Source organism: Crocuta crocuta, unplaced genomic scaffold (assembly GCF_008692635.1).
Source record: "Crocuta crocuta isolate KB4526 unplaced genomic scaffold, BGI_CrCroc_1.0 scaffold229, whole genome shotgun sequence".
Classification (NCBI taxonomy): domain Eukaryota; kingdom Metazoa; phylum Chordata; class Mammalia; order Carnivora; family Hyaenidae; genus Crocuta; species Crocuta crocuta.
This window is the reverse complement of record NW_027536464.1, coordinates 2,133,056-2,156,674: the sequence shown is the minus strand read 5'-3', so window position 1 is coordinate 2,156,674 and position 23,619 is coordinate 2,133,056. Positions and strand designations below refer to the sequence as shown.

At 42.3% G+C, this 23,619-nt stretch overlaps 2 protein-coding genes and 1 non-coding gene across 4 annotated transcripts in view; 1 reads left to right on the top strand and 2 right to left on the bottom strand.

Annotated features, from left to right (window-relative positions):
• Nucleotides 1–8,001, bottom strand: part of XRCC5 (X-ray repair cross complementing 5) — an 87,022-nt gene extending 79,021 nt beyond the window's left edge. For both annotated transcript variants that reach the window (XR_013331207.1, XM_077748551.1), the window contains exons 1-3: nucleotides 7,923–8,001; nucleotides 4,212–4,325; nucleotides 257–440 (exon numbers count right to left, since the gene is read on the bottom strand). Coding sequence is in view for 1 of the 2 variants with exons in the window: in XM_077748551.1 (XP_077604677.1) it covers nucleotides 257–440; nucleotides 4,212–4,325; nucleotides 7,923–7,943 (319 nt within the window). In the remaining variant the exon portion in view is untranslated. The remainder of the gene's footprint in view (nucleotides 1–256; nucleotides 441–4,211; nucleotides 4,326–7,922) is intronic.
• A 3,443-nt stretch (nucleotides 8,002–11,444) lies between these two features.
• TMEM169 (transmembrane protein 169) lies at nucleotides 11,445–20,156 on the bottom strand. Its single transcript, XM_077748580.1, has 3 exons — nucleotides 20,081–20,156; nucleotides 16,463–16,827; nucleotides 11,445–14,157 (listed from the first exon to the last, which is right to left on the bottom strand). Exons 2-3 carry the CDS (start codon nucleotides 16,743–16,745, stop codon nucleotides 13,535–13,537), a joined length of 906 nt encoding a protein of 301 aa, XP_077604706.1. The 5' UTR covers nucleotides 16,746–16,827; nucleotides 20,081–20,156; the 3' UTR covers nucleotides 11,445–13,534.
• Nucleotides 17,814–17,898, top strand: TRNAE-UUC (transfer RNA glutamic acid (anticodon UUC)). Its single transcript has one exon. It is a non-coding gene; the product is annotated as a tRNA-Glu (tRNA).
• Nucleotides 20,157–23,619: the final 3,463 nt, after the last annotated feature.

Below are 23,619 nucleotides of genomic sequence, written 5' to 3'. Positions count from 1 at the left end.
CTGGTATCTTCCCCTTATGGTGCCTCCGAACCACTCAGTATCACTAGTGCAGAGAAGGAGTAAGTGGCTAGAGGGCGGGGACTGCAGATACCCAACCCAACCTGATTAAATCCTAACACACCACCTCTGTGTCTTCAGAGCCAATAGTGCCCATATATTCAGAGCTGGGCCTCTAGTAAGCCTCACCAAACTGGATTATGATTCCCCAGATTAAAGGAAATTTCTTAAGAGTCTTCTCTGGCTGAAAAAAGGATACAGTCAGCTTGTTGAGAACCTGGTTGGATTTTGCTTTCGATGTCCTCCAGCAAGTTAAAATCTGGTAGCATCAGGTATCTGTGCACTGTGATGTTCTGATACTGATCCTTACCAGCAAGGGCATTCTCAGTGCCATCTGTACCAAAAAGGACTAATGCAATTTCATCCTTGCTCTCAGCAAACACCTAGAGAAGAACGTTAGAAGGTTAAGAATCATAGAGTAACACCTGGAAGTAAGTAGACACCTAACCTTCAAGAAGCAATATATAACCATACCTCTCTATGGCAAGTCCCTGGGTCCACTGGCTGGGATAAATGGCCCACGGGACAATGACAGTTCACAGGTTCTAAGAAGACTTTTCCACTGACCATAGGTCCCATCTCTCATTTTAGCAGAATTTAAGGGTGGGGGAATGGCAGAGTGGTTAACTATTCTTGATGACTTCCAGCCAAATTAGACTCTAATTATCAGTGAAAACTAATGATGGATCATTTGAAAAGCTTTTACTCTATCTTTTTGGAAGGATTTTCCAGAAGATTAAAAAAAATTACTGGTTCATCTCCTCTATCCCAGCAATTTCACTCATAAGTATATATATCATAGAGAAATTCTTACACATGTGCTCAAGAAGACAAGAACAAAAACTTTTGGTCAGCGCTGTTCCTAGCAGAGAAAAAGTGGAAACTCACCAGCCATCCACAGAATGTAAGAACACACTGCAGAATATTTACACGATAAAATATTACACCCCAGTAAAAAAATGAATGATTTGTGCATGTTTTTCAGTATGAATAAATCTTGTGAGGTTGAGAAAAAATAAGTCACAGAATTACATGTACCATGTAATAACATTACACATTTTGAAAGCTTCATGCAACAATAAATATTTATGAATATACTTATGCCCAAAAGTATAAAATATGCATGGTAAGGACTATGAAAATTCTGAGGAAAAGAGGGAAAGAAAAAGGGAAAAAGGAGGACTGGGAAGGGATACACAGGGACTGGAAAGTTTATCAGAGGTTTTTGTTTTGTTTTTGTTTTTGTTTTTTTAAGAAAAAAAGAAGAAGACAGGCATCTGAGTGGCTCAGTTGGATGAGCATCTGACTCTTGGTTTCAGCTCTGGTCATTATCTCATGGTTGTTGGATTGAACCTGACCTTGGGCTTCACAGTGAGCATGGAGCCTGGTTGAGATTTTCTCCCTCTCTCTTTCTGCCTCTCCCACGCAGGTGCACTCTAGCTCCTAAAATAAACATTTTATTTATNTCCTCCGTCAAGTTCCTCCTAATCCTCCTATACGTGCAAACATATGATATAAAATAAACATTTTCAAAAAGAAAAAAGAAAAAAGAAATCAACCAAATATGGCAAAATTTGAGTACTAGATAGTCTAGACAATAGGAAAACAGCTTTTCATCACAGTATTCTCTGTATTTGCCTCCTTCCTGAAACATTTCATAATAAAATGCAAAAACAAAAAACAGGATCTAACAAAAAAAAACAGTCTTAAAAAAATTTTTTTTAATGTTTTTATTTGTTACTGAGAGAGAGACAGTATGAGCAGGGGAGGGTAAGCGAGAGAGAGAGATACAGAATCTGAAACAGGCTCCAGGCCCTGAGCTAGCTGCCACCACAGAGCCCGATGCGAGGCTCGAACCCACGAACTGTGAGATCACGACCTGAGTCGAAGTTGGACGCTTAACTGACTGAGCTACCCAGGCGCCCCATCAGTCTTGTTCCCACCTACTTAACGGTAGCCTTCTCCACCAGTGGGAAGAGTCCTGTATAGACAGAGGATGGAATTCTGTCATTCTTCATTCTGGCTTGGTCTGGTAAGCTCCCCAGTGTGTTAACAATTGCAGATACATTTCCAGCTGGAGAGAAACTTCCAGCTGCTGGGCTTTAATCATGTCTAGCACACCACAGGCAGGTCAGCTAAAACTCTATTTGCATCCGGGACATGCATTCATATGAAAGCAAGGTAATCCTGCTCCACAACAAAACCTCAGCCAGGAGAGGGAAGGAAATTCTGAGTGCAGCATGAGACTGGCACCAGGTATTGTTTCCTAGCCTTCCAGATTCAGACTGCCATGGAACAGGCAGAGCCAAAAATAAAAACTGGAAGCACAGTTTCTTAAAAAAAAAAAAAAAAAATCTCAACACTGGGCTACAGCAGCATTACTGAAATACAACTAATACAAATTACTATAACCAGGAATGGAGTTAGAGCATTCTCTTCCTTACACATTAAGAAATCTAGGTCATCAGAATTTGTTAAAATGTAGGATGACAGGTAGGATGTCAATATCATAGTGAAAAGGGCAATGCCCAGAAGAAACAGGTGTCCAGAAGTAGCAGTTGCCAGTGAATGAAGAACTTTTGTGGACATAGCAAAAGTCGCAGTCATACCAGGTAGAAGGGACAAAAATCAACAGAGGAGTGTCATTCACCATCCACCTCCCAACCCCGCCCCTCTGAATGTGAGCAGGTCTTAGTGACTTGCTTGACTGACAACAGCAGAAATGCCTTTCTGGGATTTCTAAAGCTAGATCATAAAAAAGCCACACAAGCAGGTCACTTAGAATACTCACTCATAGGAACGCTCCTGCAGGGTTGGTGCAGCCACACTGGTGAGCTCTACAGAGGTTTCTCAAAAAACTAAAGACAGAACTACCTATGATCCAGCAATTGCTATTAGGTATTTACTCAAAGGATACAAAAATACAGATTTGAAAGGGTACATGCACCCCAACATTTATAGCAGCGTTATCAACAACAGCCAAACTATGAAGAGAGCCCAAATGTCTACTGACTGATGAGTGGATAAAAAAGATGTGATATATATCTACAAGGGAATATTACTCAGTCATCAAAAAGAATGAAACCTTGCCATTTGCAATGACAGGCATATAGCTAGAATGTATTACACTAAGGGAAATAAGTCAATCAGAGAAAGACAAATACCGTATCATTTCACTCAGATGTGGAATTTAAGAAACAAAACAGATGAACATACGGGAAGGGGAAACATGAGGGGAAAAAAAAAACAAATCACAAGAGACTCTTAATGATAGAAATCAAACTGAGGGCTGACAGAGTGTAGATGGGGCATGGGCTAGACGGGTGACGGGTACTAAGGAGGGTACTGGCTGGGATGACCACCAGGTGTTGTCTGGAAGTGATGAGTCTATTCCTGAAACTAATCTTACGCTGTATGTTAACTAAAAGTTAAATTGAAGGAAAAAAAAATTTCCTTTTTAGGACTTTCCTTCTTAGGACCAGCTGCCACACTGGGAGAATCCCAAGCTCCGTAGAACAACCAAATGTAAGATCCCCATGTTGAGGCTCTTATGGATAGGTTGAGGAACCACATGGACCACCCCAGCTGAGCTCACAGCCACCAGAAGTCATAACTACTACCCATGGGACGTCTGGCCCAGTTTAGCCCTTGAATGATTTAGCTCAGCCACCACCTGAGTGGACCTACACAAGAGACCACAAGAGACCCAGCTGAGTCATCTAGTCATCCCCAAATCCATGAGAACTGATTTTAAAAAAATCATTTAAGACATTAAGTTTTGGGATAGTGTGTTACCAGCAAAAGGTAACTGGAATAGGATTTGTTCAACATTACCAGGTTAGTAAATGACACTGCAGAGCAAAGAATCAAATCCAGAACACATGGCTGCAGAAACTGTATTTTTAAACATTACACATTGCCTTGTTTCTGATGAAAACTATCATCTCTACTGCAGGGGCCAGAACAAAGGAAGAAAAATTTGTCAGGCTCTAGTGGTAGCTAAACTTGCACAAAAGTATATATAAAACATCCTCCTCAGATTCCCACAAACACTGAGGCTGGACATCATAAGCAGGCTGGTATCTTGTGTTACTAAGTAGAGATGATAGCAGTTAAAACATGAGTTACAAGCTCAAGGCCAGTCTGAAACATACCTGTCGCTGCACAAACATGGTCATCACCTTCTTTGCTAGTTCAAAGGGGGATTCTTCACCAGGGAAGGAGTTACTCATGGCAGACCCCACATCCATACACAGCACAACAGCTGCCTAGAAACAAAGTTCCAAAGAGTGAGAAAATGTTAATGGTCATAAGAGAAGAAAACATAGATATGTCCTTTGCTTATTTCACACACAACATGTACTTTAGGGAACTCCGAGGATGCACGGCAAAAGGAGGGGGAGTGTTCTACTTAGACAGTGTATGTAAGACATAAATGTTCACTATAAAGAAACTTTAAATCGCCCTAATATTTTCTAAAAGGTAGAAAGCAAGTGGGGCACCTGGCTGGTTCAGTTGGTAGAGCGTGCGACTTCTAATCTAGGGGTCATGAGTTCAAGCCCCATGTTGCGCATGGAGTCTATTTAGAAAGCCAGGGGGCACCTGGGTGGCTCAGTTGGTTAAGCTTCCAACTTTCTATCTCAGCTCAGGTTTTGATCTCAGGGTTCTGAGTTCAAGCCCTCTGTTGGGCTTCACACTGGGTATGGAGCTTACTTATTAAAAAAAAAAAAAAGAAAAGAAAAGAAAGCCAGGATAGGAGCATGCTATCTGAAAGCTGCTTCTCCTTTGGCCTGAGCCCAAGATTTGGGAAGCAAATCTGAAAACCCATAGGCCAGAGCTAAGTGCAGCCCAGCTGAGCCCAAAATACATCAGACATATTGCAGTTGATTTGCAGAACCACAATATGAGAACAAAGAACAGATGCTCATTCTGTAAGTCACTGATTTGTGGATAGTTTTTTGGGTTTTTTTTGTTTTTTGTTTTTGCCATTTTTGTGGCAACAGGTGACTGCTACAATCTTTATGTACCAAAATGATACACCCCAACAACTTAAATCAGTTTGTGGACTAGAGATCTAGAATGAAGACTAAGATACCAAATCTATTCTGGTGGGGGACAAAGACACATAAATAAGTAATAACCAGCATAATATTCCATGACAGAGGTATGCAGTAGGCACTAAGAGAGTACGCAGGAGAAACATCTATCCAAGACTGGTGGAGGGGATAGAGGAAGGGTAAGGAAGCAGAAGAAGCTTCTCGATGTGATTTTGGGGTGGGTCTTAAACAATGTTTGGGAGCTAATCATGTGAATAAGGAGAGTTACAGGTAGAGGGGACCACATAAATAAAGACACCTAGTCATTAGATAGCAATCACATATACAGAGGCTTAAGTAAATAGGGCAAATAAACTAAAATAAAATGGTTACATGTAAAATTCTATGTTTGACATCCAGAATTCAACTGAATATGAGCTGAAAGAGATCTGAACAAATAGCAACTCACAATTTCAGTGGTGGATTATAGAAATGAGTCACCAATATGACATGGCTACAGCACTACCACATCTATCTCATTCCATCCTCCAAAATATTTTAGGTTGTATCAACAGTGTACTGAATTCAAAGAAAGAAAACAAAGTTCTATGGTGAAAAAAGACTAGATTAGCAATCTGGAGACCTGATATCTGGTCCTACCATCATTGCAAATTAGCTCTGAGTCCTTGGTAATGCCACTTAAAACCTCACTGTTAATTCACAGAGGCAGGAAACAGTTGTTGAACTCGATGAGATCCAAAGTTTTATCCAGAGTTAACAATCTTTAACAATGACAGTCTCACCTGTGCTTTGTATTGATCAGACCACATTTGACAAACTGTGAGCATTCTCATCATAAGATAATAAATACTAATTACAACAGAACATGAAATAAGCAGATTAGGAAAGGATCTAGAGAACATGTGATGTGAGGAATGAGGAACAGTTTGAAAAAACTATGTATCTGGGCCAGATCAGAAGATTTACGAGAACACGATAGTTACTCCCAAATATTTGGCATCTGCTATAAAAGAAATGGTCAGAGAGAGAGAGAGAATAGGATCAACATATGGCAGTTACGGGAAGACTGGTTTGACTCTACACAAAGAGGAAAAATAACATTAAGAAGTGATGGATAAAAGAACCACTGTTTTCTGAAGCAGTGATTTCCTGATCACAGAAGTGTTAGAAAAACGTGGATGAGTTCCTATCAGAGAAGTTATAGAGGATTTCTAAATTTGGTTATATCTGAGGCAACACATGGAAAGGAAAGACTAGTTAAGTTTTTCCCTAGTTTACAAAGCACTGAACACAAATTCACGAATATTAAGAGATTTCTAGAGTAAAGACATTATGTTTGAAGAAAGAGTAGTAATAAACTACAAAATTCCTTTGAGAACAACAAAATTTACACCCCATAAGTTTCAATGTCCTGATTATAAGAATCTTAAAAAATTTAAGAGTCCCAAAATATGTAGCTGCATTTATCTAATACACATTAATAAAAGCTATTTTTAAACCAGAAAACTCTTATGTTAGAGGACTAAAAGGTTTTTTTTACTAGGAATCAAGTGTCCCAAAAAACTGGCATCAAAGGGTTTCAAAATATGGAACTTCCTTCTGGAACCAGAAGAAGTTCTGTCTAACATTCAACTTCCTTTTCTGGCAGAAAGAAAACCTTTGGGAAACTGAGCAGCATAGTAACTCTATTTACACATGGAAACAATACAGACTATTAGAATTTTGCTGCAAGACCACCTCTCATACACAGTTGTTCCACTAGGCTGCAATATTTTCAGCAGCTTAAAGAGGGGGAACAAAAAGGTAAGTGGCATCAGATTGTTCATAATCGCTTTATTCAACATTTTTCCAATGGGGAGTTAAGGGGACTAGGGATCAGGTGCTGAAACTCCTATTTTTATCTGCATACCGGATGCCTAGTGAAGGATGGTTGGATGGACGAACAATTCGCTGGAACACATCTCCCTCTAGTGATCAATCAGAGACAACCTCCACTCTGCCTATTTTGAAAAAAATCATTTAAAAAACTCATCATAATGTCTATTATTAATCTGGGACACTGAGGGTCCCAGGCTCCTCGCAACACAGATAGGGTTCTGAAACCAGGCAGGCTGGGTTCACATATGAATTCCACCTCTTAGGGACTAGATAACCTTGGGCTAATCATTTTTGCTTTCTTTATGCCTCAGTTTACTCAACCGTAAACTGCCTCAGTTTACTCGTTACTGGGGGTAAGAGTTCTCACCTCGTGGGCTTGTTGTGAAGATTACATGGGATAAAAATAAAGCGTTTACCTCAGTGCCTTACAGGGTAAGCTTTAGATAAATGTGAAAGACTATTACAGACGTAATAACATGACGGTTTACATTTTAAGTTACGTATTTTACTCACAGACCCTCTCTGACCTTCTGTATAAGTCTGTGGGTAGGTGCTTATCAAGACTAACTTTTTCATTCTCATATAGATTTTATAAAAACTGAGACTCAGAAATGGAGGAGTTGGAAAAAGTAATGGAGAAGAGGGGACTAAGAAAGGAGGGTGGGGAAAGAGGTGGGGTGAGATGATGAGAAAGAAGTGAGAGGAGGCGGAGTGGGGAGTGGGCGAGGCTCAAATCCTGGTCTTCTGACTCCAAATCCCAAGCTTTTCTCAGCGCATCCTTTGGGCCGGCCCTCGAGATCCGACTGTGGCCCGCCGCGATCACCCCTTCTTTCCTCACTCCTCCGCACCGCGGTGATCCCATGATTCCTGCTTCCGAGCCACCCTCTGCGGTGCCCTGAACCAGCAAACCCCAAAGCCACCTCTGAGTACCTTACTCCTGGACCGCGCCATGTTGTCCGCGCGCAGGTGCCTCAGCCGCCTCTTCCGGGCGGGAACCGCGTGCGCCGCTGCAAAGGTCCGGCTGCATCAGAGCCTGAGCGTCGTAAGAAGAGCCGCAACCCAAGTAGCCTGGAAGGGGCGGGGGAACTGCGTGCTGACGTTTAGAGCATGCGTAGATACTCCGTGTCCCTTCCTGGTGAGTGCTTTTGGGTTTGCAGCTGCTCAGGGTTTTAGAATTCGGTTAAGACGAATCGCTTCTGCGAAAGATTCGCTTCCCTTTCCCATTATTGAGATTAATCCCTGCAGCAGTTAGTGTGAGAGTTCTGGAATTCGAGGTCTTTGAGTAGGAAGAGTATGACTCCAGAAAGCCACCTAGCTTTTCTAAAAGCCTGTTGGGGGTGTGTGTGTGTGTATTTCCAAAAGGTGTGTGTGTGTGTTTGTGTGTGTGTGTATTTCCAAAAGGTGTGTGTGTGTGTTTGTGTGTGTATGTGTGTTTGTGTGTGTGTGTGTGTGTGTATTTTTCCAAAAGGGGGGATAATGAAAGACTAAACAAAGCGATGACTGGAACCAAGTACTAAAGGAAGATTTCCTGGCAATCGGTAGTGGGATTGAGTAGGAAGAGTATGACTCCAGAAAGCCACCTAGCTTTTCTAAAAGCCTGTTGGGTGTGTGTGTGTGTGTGTTTTTCCAAATGGGGGGATAATGAAAGACTTCACAAAGCGATGGCTTTGGAACCAAGTACTGAAGGAAGATTTCCAGGCAATCAGTAGTGGGATTGATTCCTTCCTTTGCAGAGGAAATGGGATGTGCACAGTCCGGGAGGCAGGAAATAGCACTTGCTAAGGATTTCCAAATAGTTTGAAGTGTTGCTGGCTTGGAAGGGAGGAGGTGAGGTTTAATTCCGGAAGCGAATCTAGGGAGGTGTTCAAGACCTGGGGGCTATCAGTCACAGTTTCTGACATGCTTACTTCTCCTTTTAAAAGAAACTGCCCAGCTTGCTTTGACGGAGGCAGGCCCAAGCCTAACCTTGCCCCGAAACAGCTATTTTCTATACCAAATGACCAACCAGCTGAGAAGTGATTGATTGGACAAAGGATCCAGCAATCTGCACAGTAGCTGCAAACTTATGTCCAAACTGGGGAATCAAATCCAACCAGATTCTCTCCCTCTTGCAAATTGGGATAAGGCGACACTAAAGCTGAAAAGATACGGATACCATGAGGAAGGAAGGGCCTAGAAGGAGACAATGTTATAAATGCACTGAAGCCAGTAGAGTCAGAGGTTTTCAGAGTGTGCTCATAGAGCCCGCGGAGGCTCTTCATGATGAGGAGAACAAAAGGCAAAAGAAATGTAAGTAAAATTAAATTTCCTTACAACTTGCAGGCCATTGACAAACTCTTGAGACAGGCAGAGGATCACATTCCTCAAGGAACTCACAACTGCCTTACTGTTCGTGCTGGGATAGAGGCAAAAAGCAACTGTAGCTTGACAATAGCCAGACCTCTGAGATCCTGTAAGTCTTCTTTAATATATGAAAATCCATTTTAGAATATTCCTTTGTCTTCACCCACCTACCCGCCCCCCCCCACTTAAAAGTGTATAATCAATTGCTCCTCATAATCCCAAGCTTTTTCTGCCCACGCATCTGGTCCCTGTGCTTTAATAAAAACACCTTTTTGCACTGAAAACAGCTCACTCTTGATCAGAGCCCACACCACATCACTTCAAGCTTTTGATTCAAACCCAAGGAGTTCTTTTAAAACTCAAGTATTATTTTTTAAAAATTTTTCTATGTTACGAGTAAATAGAATTACTGGAAATTCATTATAGTGAAGCAAATTTGTAAGCTTCATGTTGATGAGAGTAAAACTCTGCGAAGGCCTGATATACAAAGGAAGCATTTTAGATTTCTAAGTCACCATGACTGTACATGACCTTCATTCAAATCAAAAGACTGATTTATGCGCTGCCATGTGTACGTTGTACATCTGCTTTGTGAATGACAGTAACCATCTTGTCCTTGACTTATCGATCAATACTAGTACTCCCTGCATCCCTTTGCAGTGAAGCAGGTGGTTTGTGCCTTAAAGTACATAACCCTGTAAAAACTGTTCATCCTCCAAAGAGCATGTTTCCTGGGCAGCTGTCCTCATTTGGGCTCAAATAAAAGTCTTTCCTACTTTTAAAGATTCTGAAAGGTTTGTTCATTTTGTATCAACAATGTCTGTGCTTTGCCTTGTATGTAGTTTCTATTTCTTTCTCTTTCCTCTTCCTCTCTCTTCCCCACTCTCTCACACCCACATAATCTCTAGTACAGGTTCCTTTCCTGGGAGAAATAAAAGAGATTCTGGTATTTCTGCTTGTTTGCATCTAAGGGGTGGAGGGAAAAGGGGAGGGAAGGATGCTTTAGCAGCACTGCAAAACTTAAGTCCTGGATGGGCATCAAGGGCACAATGTAACTTTCAGGTCATCTAAACTTTAAAAGTTAGCATCTTGTTTTATTGAAAATCCTGGCAGGGTGCCTGGGTGGCTCCGTCAGTTAAGCCTCTAACTCTTGGTTTCAGCTCAGGTCATGATCTCATGGTTGTGAGTTTGAGCCCTGAGTCAGGCTTCTCGCTATTAGCATGGAGCCTGCTTGGGATTCTCTTTCCCTCACTCTCTATCTCTCCCCTATTCATTCTCCCCCGCCCCCCAAATAAATAAACATACTTAAAAAAGGAGGATAAGAGTTTTATTCCCCCTTGGACTTGAACTGATATAAAAGTGTTGCTTAATGTCAATAGACAAGATGGTTTAGAAATAGCCATATCGTCATGCTGGATCAGTTGTGTTTACCCAGCTCAGTGAATTATGGCTGAAAGCAGTTGGAAAGCATAGTCTTCTTTCTTAATGTTCACCATGAAGATTAGATTAACTATGAACTAACAGAATGTTCCTGTATGGTATTTATTCTCTAGGTATGTGCTGACAGCAAAGATGAGATTAATTTAGATTTATTTAAGTTTTTCTGCCTCTAGTCTAGGCTTTTACAAACCTCATTAGAGCCCATTTTGAATGATTTCAGTTTATAAGCCTATTTCTTTTTGCTACGTTGTCAGCCTAACTAGGATGAAGGCCATGTCCACTTCATCTAAGAATCCCTTGAGCCTCACCTTCACCCCATCCTCCTCCGTTCCTCCACGGCCACCATACCCTAGTCCTAATCATGATTATGTTTGGCCTTGGCCATTGGTTTCCCTAATCCCAGAAAAAAATGTGACAAATGTGGTTGCAACTTCTTAATGGAGGCTTAGGTAAATATGTGATCTGTGTAACACATTCCACCTAAATGGAACCCCATAAATTCGTGGAAAGATTCAAGACCTAAGGATCCATATTAAGATCCCTATACATATATAGGACACCTACCACGCTCATCTTTTTTCTGCAAGCTGCAGCACTCAGAACCATTTTAGAGAAATTCAAAGGCCATGTGAACAAATGTTAATTTAATTTTATTTTTATTTTCTTTTTCTTCATGTCAATTGTTTACACTTCTGCAAAAGCACCAGAGAGCACCAAGGTTATTTTCAAAAATGCCAGGCAGAGTTTTGTTTTGTGTGAAACTAAGTTCTGGTTGTTGTTTTTAGAGGAGGTTCCTCTGGAGGTGGCATTCCCCATACATTAGGCGAGCGTCCCGGGCCTTCCGTGGGAGGGCACTACTGACTCATCTGGTTTGATTCACAGCAGGTATTTCCACAGCTTCTTCCTGAGATGTGAACAGAAAATGGGCACCAGCCGTTCTTGCGAGGATCCAAACCTCCCAACTCTGCTTGACCTCTTGGGATTCAGTTCTTTGAAATTAGAAAGACACCCTCAGGAATGAATTTAAAAAGGAAAAAGAAAAAAGTTTGTGGCACCTGGGTGGCTCAGTTGGTTAGGTATCCAACTCTTGATGTTGGCTGAGGTCATTATCTCAAGGTTCATGGGTTCAAGCCCCAAGTGGAGCTCCGTGCTGACAAAGCAGAGCCTGCTTCGGATTCTCTCTCTCTCTCTTTTCTCTCTACCCTTCCCATGCTCACTCTCTCTCTCTCTCTCAAAATAAATACCTTTTTTTTAAAAACGGAAAAAAGTTCAGATTTTATCAATCTGGATTCATCTGTCTTACACCCACTAGTGGCCAGGAGGACATAAGCTTCTCAGTGGGAAGATACTGTTCCTTAAACTTTAGAAAGGTCTGAGTGAGTGAGGCTGTAAGTGAGGTCTTGCCAAAGAACAGAAAGCTAACCCTGTCTTCTACATGCCTAGGGCTACTGAGACCTGTTGGAGGAAGTTTTCAGTCCCTCCCTACACAGTCTTGAATATGTGGATTAGATTAAATATCACTACCCAGTCCTGCCTTCACTAGCAGGAAAAAAGTTATGCTACGAATTGCATTCAACTCTCCACTCTTCCTTTCTAAAACTCCTGAAAACACATGACATTACAGACTAGTTGCAAAGTACATGAGCTGCTAATATCTATTTATAGCATATACATAGTATATATACCTAGTATCTACGTATAAATTCTCTGAGGAACATTCAGGCCTAAATAAATAAATAAATAAATAAATAAATAAATAAATAAAACTATATTAGCAGTTTGGGATCTGGATATATTTAAATAATTACTGTGCAGCAGAGATTTGTTCATGCCTACCAAAATAGCCATGTTTCTTTTTTTTTTTTTTGCTTACATTAGCAGAACCCCAAAATTTAGCCTAGAATATAGCTGCCCAACCAAAAGACTACATTTTCCAGTCTCTTTGGCTTGTGAAGTCATGTGACTAAGGTCTGGCCAATGAAATCTAAGAAGTGTTGAGAGACACTTCAGGGAAGTCTCCTTAAACAGGGAAGATGTGTACTTCTTTGCCCTTTCCTCTGTTCTGCCAGAGAGGTGGATGTGATGGCTGGAGATGTAGGCAGCACGGAGGTGTTGAAAATAAGGACAGAGAGGGCTACCTCCTACTAATGGTAGGGGAATAATGCCTGGGATTTGGATGACTTCATCAGGTCCCCTGATGGTGTGCCTCCAGGCTTCCTCTGCACAAGAAAGAAACTTCTGTCTTATTTAAACCACTGATATTTTAGGATTTTAATTATACACCACTAAGTCAAAATCTAAGTGATACACACAGATATTTACTACACTACCTCTGCTACACTGTGGTAGCCCAGCTTCCTGTTTCCCTCCATCCTACATTATCTTTTCAGTGAATTTGTTCTCCCTGGAGCCTCCTTTTTCTCCCTGTCACCTTTAGTCACATACTCCCCTTGGTTCCAGGCACCAATAACATCTTCAAGCTCCGGAACTTTCACACAACTAAGCTTCCTGTCCCAGATAAATGGTCATTTAAGGGCAAGGAATGAGAAGAATTCATCCATGGCTGGATTGCTTTGGCATAAATTGCTTTTCTGTTTCCTGCCCTCCTGGAACCATCAAGATGGTATGACAGAAGAGTGTGGGCTAGAATTTTCCAGAACTGAAAGGGGTAGGGGGTTAATTTAAAGAACAAGTCTTCTGGAATTGGAAGATGATATATAGGCTGTTGGGATCACAGAAGGAAATAAGTTGTTGGAAGTTTAGACAGTGGAAGTTTCTACTTCCTGGTTGGGGTCCTTGTTGGAGAGAGTGCCTGAGATATTATCAGATTCAAGCAACTCTACGATGCTGTAGGGAGAACAGTCCTCCAGACCCAGCTTGCTGCAAAGCCAGCCACAGAAGCCTTTCTCCATGTCCCGGGCAGCTTGCCACCATGCTCCCCAGGACCATGAGAGCTGGACCACAGCAGCATAGAGGCCCAGCGAAGAGGCCATGGCCATGATGAGCACTGGATAGAAGAGGATGAGGCAAGGGCAACATGAGATCTTGTGCCAGAAAGTCCTCTCCTCGTTGTACACGAGGAAAATGTTGTACCAGGTGATCGTGCCGTAGTAGAATGAGACAACGAAGGAGAGGATAAAGACCACAGGCAGACAGACCAGCGTCCAGAGGACCACATGGGGCCCACGGTCAGCTCCCATTTGGCAGGCCTTTCTGTCTTCAGGTGTTACTTCTCTTGATGACCCTTTTGGCTTGGTCAATTCTTGCAGCTCCTTCTCTGTCAATGTGACGTGGATGTCCACCATCTGGCCCTTTTTCTTCCCTCGTGTGATGGTCCCAGTTAGTGTGACATAGCGGCTGTCCAAGGGCATGTTCCACATACCTGCAGGGTATTAAGGAGATGAAGTCAAGGTCAGATGACAGTGTCATCTCCTGATGTGGGGGCTGAGTACAAGAGTTCGTGTTTTTATAGCACCTGGCACAGTTCGGGGTCAGTGATTCAGTGATGGACTGAGTGGATCTCCCTCAGGAAGGTGACCACTGGTCTTAGTTCTCCCCCAGTGAACTCTCCCTCCACACACGTGGGCCCTGAGAAAACTGCAAAGCAAGTTAACTTGCTTTTCATGTTCTCTCCCCACTTTTCTGGGCCTCAATCTTGGCACAGTCTCTGTGATATGAAAGGGTGTGAGGAACTCTGCCACAGACACTACTCTATAAGGATCTTATTTCTAGTTGATAAGTGCAATGAAAATACTGCCTGTGAGCACCCACTAGCGTGTGTGAAGATGGCACTGTGTGTACACTGATGGGCTGTCTACTCCTTCCCTTCCCAGCCCTGTCTCTATGTTTCCATGAAAAGAGGCTTCCTCACATGCCCATGGACATCTCAGCACTCATATCCAAGCTCTGTACACACACACATACCACCCATACACCATCCATATCACACATGTCCACCCTCCACATACATACATTCACACACCACCACCACCATCTAGAGAGACTGGAGCCAGGCCATCCATCCTGGAGTAAGGCTGGAGATATCGAAACAGGGAAGTCTGTGGTCCTTCATATGTGAAAGTAGTCTAGAATCAGAGGTAGGAGTAGTATGGGTAGGACTTCTTGCTCCATGGCTGGAAGAGGGGACAGAATGGATCTGACTAAAGAGCAGGTCCCTGGAGAGTGGCTGAGACTCTGACTATCCAGATAGAAGGGTTGTACTGCTCCCCGAGAACCTAAGGATTTCACAATCTCTCTCATCTCAGTAAATGACACTACCACCTGCCTTTCTGTGGAGTCATTGCTGACTCCTCCCCATCTCTCACTACCTGCCTCTGATCCTTTAGCAAGTTCTACATTGCACTCCGAATCCAGCCTCTTTTCCCTATTTCTCTCTCCCGCTGTCACCCTGGTCCTGGCCTCTGTGTTAGTGCTATTGTGGCTGCAGTGATATGACAGTTTCTCATCAGCTTCCTCTCTGACCCTTTATAATCTACTCTTTATAGAGAAGCCAGAGTGGTTGTTTAGAAATATAAATGAGATGATAGTTCTCCTTTGCCTAAAAGTCCTACCCTGACTTCCCCTTACACTTTTAATAAATCCCAAACTCTTTGTTGTGATTGCAAGGCCCAACATAATCCTCTTAAACACCTCTGCCCGTCCTCCATAGTTCCCTATACTCCCTACACAGAAAATGTTCCATTCTCTAAATGGGCCAGTGGTGCTCTCATCATAGGGACTTTGCCCCTGTCACTCCCCCTCCAAGCTCTGCCCAAGACCATTTCATAGCCGGCTCCTTAATTTCAGCTCAAATGTCACCTCTCAGAGGCCCTTGCACAGCCATGCAATCTCTCCCCCCATACCCTCCACCATCGCCATGGTTGACTGTCTTTGCAACTCCTACTACTCCCTGAAATTACCTTTTATTTACTGACTTGTTCACTGTCTGTCTTCCCTTGACTAGAAGGTAAACTGCATGAGAGCAGGGACATTGCTTGTCTTGTCCACTGTGGGCCTATGTCTTAGAGATCAAAGAGATATACCTCATCTGTCTATTGCTGAATGGTGATGCTTAATCCGGACACTCCATGCCTTCATCAGTAGCAACAGACATTCTTATACATGCATCCTTATGCCTATGGGCTTAAGTTTCATGGGTTAGATACTAAGAATTTCTATAACATAAGATACACATATTTGGAACTTCCCTACAATGTGGGTAAAGCATATTCCATTTCTCTTTGAGGTATATGAGAATATATCAATTTTCTCAGATTGATGATATCATATTTTACCAGACTTTTGGCCAACCTGTGTGTAAAGGAATATCATAACTTATTGCTGTTGTAATTTGCATTTTCCTGATTCTTATAAAAGTCAACTATCAGCTTCTTTTTCTTACATGTATTAAATAATTAGCATAGTCTCCTTGTGTTACTAATTTTTGTGTATAAATTGGCCTCTTCTATTACACTAGGAGTTCAGAAAAGACAGAGATCTCCATATCGCTGAGAAGAGAATATAGTAAATGCTTAATACTGTCCATTTGTTGAATGAAGACAGCAACATTGTGGGAAGAAATGTATCAACAAGAAGAAATAGGTCTCTGAGGGAATCCCTGTCTATCTTCTGGAGAATCCTTGTTCCTTCCTGTGGCTTTAAGTAAGTGAGTGGCCCCAGAGACTTACCATCATCTGCAGGGTAATCTAGGAAGTCCTCTCCCTCCTCTTCTTTAGGCCGGTCTCCACATTCTGATTCCCCAGGCTCCTCATCCAGTTTCTCATTTTCTGACCGGTAGATGATGATAGATTCTGGGCGGGACTCTTTCCTCTTCTTTTTCCGGCGACCCATTGTGGATTCCCCATCCAGGGCGAGGGCAGCAGCCACGGCCTTCCTCAGAGAGCCCTGGTGGGGGTTTGGGAGCTGTCCCTGGACTTCTACTGGTGCCAGCTCTTCCATCCCAGTCCTCATGTCTAGCTATTCCTTGTGAAGAGTCTGACTTGCTTGAGCAAACTCACGACTCACACATCACAGAGCTTCTTCCTGGATGGGGCTATGCAAAGATGTTCCGTCAATAAGTTCCACATAAAATAGGAAAGCAAAGCCATCAACAGGAAGCAAGTGGGGTGAGATGGAAAGGGGTCTGGGAAATGATTCTCAACTTGGCAGAAGCCTTCTCCTCCCTTTACTTCTCATAACACTGTATTTTGGGAGTGCTGCAGAAATACTCTCAAAAGATGGGATTTATAAAAATAAAATTTTATTTGTGTTGCAATAATATTTTTGTCATTTACACAACCTTATAATGTCATGCAAAACCCATCAGCGTAGCTAGAAGATGCTGAGTAAAAGGAAGTTGGGTAAGGGAGCCCTATAGATAAATGGGAATTAAAAACTGGGCGCCTGGGTGGCTTAGTCGGTTAAGCGTCCGACTTTCGCTTGGGTCATGATCTCGCGGTTCGTGGGTTCGAGCCCCGCGTCGGGCTCTGTGCTGACTGCCAGCTCAGAGCCTGGAGCCTGTTTCAGTCTGTGACTCCCTCTCTCTCTGACCCTCCCCTGCTCACGCTGTCTCTCTCTCTCTCCTAGAAATTAAAAAAAAAAAAAAAAAAAATTAAAAAAAAAAAAAAAAAAAAAATTAAAAAAAAAAAAAAAAAAACACCTGTCACTCCCACCAAAGATGGTGATTTGGATGGCTGGGACCAGTACTCCAGGCTTCTAGCTGCCGAGTCCTGCATTACAACTATACTCAAAGGGATGAATGCCACTTTCAGGAAGCTCCTCAAAGATGGCACAACATCACCAACCATGTCTACCATGGTATTATTCTATGAAGGGCACCTATCTCCTGGCTCCTTGTTGGCCCAGAATCCCAGAAAATTCCTGGGATCTGTCCTATCACATTCTGGGAGGCCAGTAGAGAGGGTGCACGCTTTTCTATTCTTAAGATTCTCTCTTCTCTTTCTGTTCTCTGGGTAAAGAGAGGTGGGGAGAGAGAAGAGTCTATATAACATCTTTTAAAGAAGACACTGATTGGGGGGCGCCCGGGTGGCTTAGTCGGTTAAGCGTCTGACTTTCGCTCAGATCATGATCTCGTGGTTCGTGGGTTCAAGCCCCGCGTCGGGCTCTGTGCTGACTGCCAGCTCAGAGCCTGGAGCCTGTTTCAGTCTGTGACTCCTTCTCTCTCTGACCCTCCCCTGCTCACGCTCTCTCTCTCTCTCTCGCTCTGCTAGAAATAAATAAAACATTTTAAAAAAATTAAAAAAAAAAAAAAAAGAAGACACTGGCCTGTGTTTTGGGTGCACTGAACCCTTAGGAGAAGAGAAGTGCTTTCGGTGCTGGTACTAAAGAGGGGAAAATTAGCAAATTCCCAGTTGTCATATTGAGGCTACTAGGTGCCCATATGCGTTTTAAAACAACAACAAACAAAAACAAAAACAGAAACTCAAAAACATGTCATTACAAACTGTTTCAAACATCTATAAATGGATAACTTTTTTATTATAGAAAGAGGCAAACCTGTAGAAAAGACAGAGAACAATTTTAATGAACTTTCACTGCTCCTTTCACAGTTTCAACAGTAATGAAAGTATTCATAGCCAATTTATTTAGGAGCAAATCTCAGACACCATTTTATCTAACTATTTCAGTAGGTACCTCTTACATATAAGGGCTCTTTAAAAAAAAAAAAATGACCACGGGGCATCTGGGTGGCTCAGTTGGTTGAGTGTCTGACTCTTGATTTCAGCTCAGGTCTTGATCCAAGGCTCATGGGATCAAGCTCCAAGTCAGGTTCTATGCTGAGCATGGAGCCTGCTTAAGATTCTCTCTTTGCACCTCCTGTGCTTGTGCACACATTATGCGTTCTCTCTCTTAAAAAAAAAAATGGCCACAATATCATCATCACACTTCATTTTTTAAAAAGAGTTTCTTTGTAAAGTTTATTTATATTGAGAGAGAGAGAGAGAGCACACACAGGGGAAGGGGCAGAGAGAGAGAAGAGAATCCTAAACAGGCTCTGTGCTGACAGCGCAGAGCTCCATTCCAGATTCATGAACCTGTGAGATCATGACCTGAGCCAAAATCAAGAGTTAGACACTTAACCAACTGAGCCACTGAGGCACCCATGACACATCATTTTTAAAAAACGATTCTTGGGGCACCTGGGTAGCTCAGTCGACTGAGCATCCAACTCTAGATGCCTCTTCAGGTCATGACCTCATGGTTGGTGGGATTGAGCCCTGCATTAGACTCTGTGCTGACAGCGTGGAGCCTGCTTGGGATCCTCTCTCTCTCTCACTCACTGCCCCTCCCTGCAATCTCTCAAAATAAATAAATAAATATTTTAAAAGCCAATTATTTAATATCATCAAATGTCCAGTCAGTTAAAATTTCTGTTTAGCAATTTAAAGTCTATCTTCTAGAATTGGGATCCAAATAAGGTCTATGCAGTGCACACAGATACTATACTTGTTTGTCTATAGTGGTGCCATCCATTAGAATTTCTGCATTGCACTAGAAACGATGCTCATAAACTGGGGAATTGCTTTTTTTTTTTTTTAATTGAATTCTAACCAATTTTAAAATAGCCACACATGGCTACTGACTACTCTATTGGACAGTGCAGGGCTATATGCTTGCCTTCCAAAATTTTCCTTTCCCATTTCTTTGTTAAAGAAGGCAGGTCATTTATCCTGCAGATTCCCATGACCTAGATTTTGCTAATTGCATTCCTGTAGGGTGTTTCTCTGAACCATGTGTTTCCTCTAAATTGGTAGCTAAATAGGCTTGATAAGATTCATGTTGGAATGTTTTTGGTTGGTTGTTTTGGCCAGACAACGTTATAGAGGGCATATTGTACTACCATGTGAAGGCACCTAATGGCAATTTGGCCGTTTGTTATAAAATTGGTATAGCCATTGATGATCATTGGCTAGACCCACTAATTCATAAGGAGTTACAAAATGGTGACATTCCATTTATCTTATTTCTTCTTCCTTTATTACCCAGAATATTCACATGCACTTTTTTTTTTAATTTCTAGGAGAGAGAGAGAGAGAGACAGCACTAACTAGGCTCTAAGTACCACTCAACTTGAAGCAAATCTCCTGTCTTAAAATTATTCATCTTTGATATTATCATGTGACAGTGCCAACTTTGTATCATTTCTTCAAATGTCAAAACACACATTTTCCCCTCATCTTAATGTTTATAAAATTTGGATGCATCTTAAGGCCAATGGAATGGCTTTTTCCCCCAAAGGCTGAACTACCTTCCCAGAAAGTAGCTCTGCCTTAATGTGCTCTCACCGATGTTCTCCTTTAATTTTCTTCTCAGTCTCTCCACTGGATTGCAGATACTTAGTCCTAATTACCTTGGTGTCTGGAACACATTGGCCAGGACTAGGACAATGAAGGTGCTCAGTAACAGAACTGAAGGTGTCCAGGGGTATAACTGGAAGATTATGGTAACTCCTCACAGCCTGACTTCCCCTGGGGCAGGAGAGGCTGTTTAAATAGAAAAAGCATCATTATCTTCACAATCTTATGCATGCAAATGGATGGACTGTAAACTTTTTTTAGATTACACACCTAAGACCGGAGAGATCCAGGGTACAATGGCTTCCAGAGATAAATAGATCCAGAAGTCAAAGAACACCATCATTAGAATATTAATATATCCTTAATGAGTATCTATGTTTGCCTTAATTGTTTCAAAAAGATCAAACAGTGCTATCCTACCAAAGTAGCCTCAGTGCAGAAGAGAGTAGACATCCAGCCAGGAAGGACTGGAAAGTTAAGCTATGTGTGGCTTTCCCTAAGGCTAGAGGTTTGTTATTAAAAATGTTTGTGAATTTTGAATCCCATTTTCTAAGAGTCTGCATTTAATATAAAAATGTTTTTCCTGGTGCAAGTCCTCTAGTAAGACTGATGCTCAGTAGCTCAGTAGTCATACTGATGTGGGAAACAAAGGCAGAAGGAAGTGGTAGATAACATTAAATTGCGGTAGAACCCGCAGCCCACTAAGACTTGGGGCAGGCAGAGTATGACATTTCTTTCAGGAATTCCTAACTGTCTTAATATTAGTGCTTTGCTAGACGGAAAGAAAACCTCAGCTTGACAATACCCAGAGCTCCAGGATCCTGTGAGACTTTTTTAGAATATACAAGTCCTTTTGGAAACTTCCCTTGCCTTTACCTCTCCCAACTCTGAAGTATATAGTCAGTCACTCCTCAAAATCCTGGGGTAGCTCTTTCTGCCCATGTTTCCTGTCTTGGTGCTTTAATAAAACCATGTTTTTGCACCGAAGACATCTCAAGAATTCTTTCTTGGCCATCAGGTTGGAACCCCAACTCTTCAAACCACATCAATACCAAGGTAATTCTATGATGTGGGAGACCTCTGAGCATAACACTTTATACTTACCCGAAGGTACAAATCTCAGAGCTTGAGAGTGTGACCATAAATAAAAGAAGCTGCATGTAAAATAGAGTCCAGAAGCCCTGAAGGGGGAGATGTCATGGAGGTATCACTCACTGCAGCCTGTGCAAACAGCACAAGGAGGAGGTTAAAAATTTTATGGACAACAGTATTTTTCTTTTTAATGTTTTATTTATTTTGGAGAGATAGGGAGACAGAGCATGGGTGGGGGAGGGGCAGAGACAGAGGGAGACAGAACCTGAAGCAGGCTCCAGGCTCGTAACTGTCAGCACAGAGCCTGATGCAGGGCTCAAACCCACAAACTGCAAGATCATGACCTGAGCTAAAGTCGGACGCTTACGCGACTGAGCCATCCAGGTGCCCCTCAGTCAGAGTACTTTTTGCCTTACACAGGCATAAGCGACTTCCAAGTAAAGAGTCAGGGGAGGGGCTTCACGCTAGGAGACAAATTGTCTGCTATAACTGTCCCAAGCGTGCCTGTCCATCAGACACCTGCTCTTGCAAGACCATTGATTAAAGTCTCGCTTCACTGTGTTGAGTCTCCACATCTCTCATTTGACTGAGTCAGCGGGCTTATTTCTCACAGGTGTTCTAATCCTCCTGTTTTAGGTGGTCACAATGAAAGAGACTAGTGGTAGTTAACAGGAAGAGTATCTGGAACCTAGGACAGAACAACAAAGAAAATAGGAGCCAAGGGGAACATTGGTGTCCCCTGGGAATGTAAAGACAAACATGACTATCTTGTCAGCTGACAGGGTGGTGGAAGGAACAATTCTGCCCGTAAGCAAGAACGGAGATGTTATTAAAATCCTTTAGAGGGAGCATGAAATATAAAAAATTGGTGAGCTCGTGGTAATTCACCTTAGGGGTCTATTCCCTGCTTCTGGAACAGCTATTTTTAGACAGGTGCTCAGCCAGCGTCTACATGGAAAACAGGTAACTGTCCCTGTTTCACCTCAAAACATGATTTGAGGGGCGTTTGGCTGGCTCAGTTGGTAGAGCATGAACACTTGATCTCAAGCCCCACATTGGGCATAGAGATTACTTACAAAAAAAACCCCCAAAAAACCCCCCACCAATCCCCCACCCCCGCCATGATTTGAGAGTACAAAATGGTTTCACCAACTTAGGAAAACATGTCTTGTTCTATAGCTGTGGTAAAAAGTAGCCATCAGAACCAGTTTTAAGCCTGTTCTATTGATGAAAAACAACTTCCTTCAGTAGTGATGCTTTTGGAAACCAGCCCATTAGAGTCAGTCCCTCATTTCTAAAAGTCATGTCAGGAAATTTGCTCCTCACTGGCTATCAGAAGACTGGGGCTTTCACTGATGGGTGGGCATTCAAAAGCATATTTATATAGGTAGTTGTTGATCAAACAGGTTTAAAACTACTTCTGGTGACTAATTGTTATCAAGGCTTTTCGTAAATTTGGGGGAACATTTTATTCTGTTTGCTTGCTTTGAGGCTGAAATGAGATCAGATGTGCCTCGGAGAAAAGCATATTAGTTATCAATTGTCATGTAACAAATTAACCCAAACTTAGAGATTAAAAATAAATACAAATGTATTATCCTACACAGTTCTGTGTGTCAGGAATCTGGGAATGTTTCAGCTGAGTGGTGAGTAGGCTTCTTAGTCTGCTTCCTACCTAAAGACTTTGGGGATCCAAAGGCTTTTTTCTTTTTCTGATCCAAAGGGCAGTCTCTAAAACTTTTAGTATTCTGTCAATTTAATTCTCTCGAAAACTTGGTGACTCTGCCATGAATAGCTTTGTTGTTCAGAAATATGAGAGTGCCTTCGTTGGATGGTTCTGTCTCAAGGTCTCTGAAGACGGCAGGGCAGCAGTCATCTGAAGGCTTGGATGGGATTAGAGGATCTGCTTCCAAGATGGCGCCTTCGCACGGTACTGACTCAGTTCCTTCCTATGTGGGTCTCTCCATGGGCTGTGAGTCTCCTCACAACAGTGTCTGGTTTCCCCCAGAGTGAGTGATCTGAGAGCAGATATTCTTCTTGACTGCTTTAACTATACTTTTTTTTTTTAAGTTTATTTAGGTTTTTTTAGTAATCTCCATACCCAATATGGGGCTCAAACTCACAACTCCAAGATTGAGAGTCACCTGGTCTTCTGAGTGAGCCAATCACGTGCCCCTCAACTGTACTCTTTATCCTTCTACATCCTTGATTTTCTCCCTCTCTAATACTTCCAACTTCTCCCCTTCACTGATTCCGTTTTGCTTATAAACAAACCCGGAATTCCCTACCTGGAAAAACCAGCTTCCCCTTGCCACTTACTCTATTTGATGTGCTGTTTCTCCCTTTGTTTCACAACTAAGTTTCTTTATCAAATAATCTACAGCCCCTCATTACCAGTTTATCCTCCCAATGTTCTGTTCCCCTTACCATCTTTT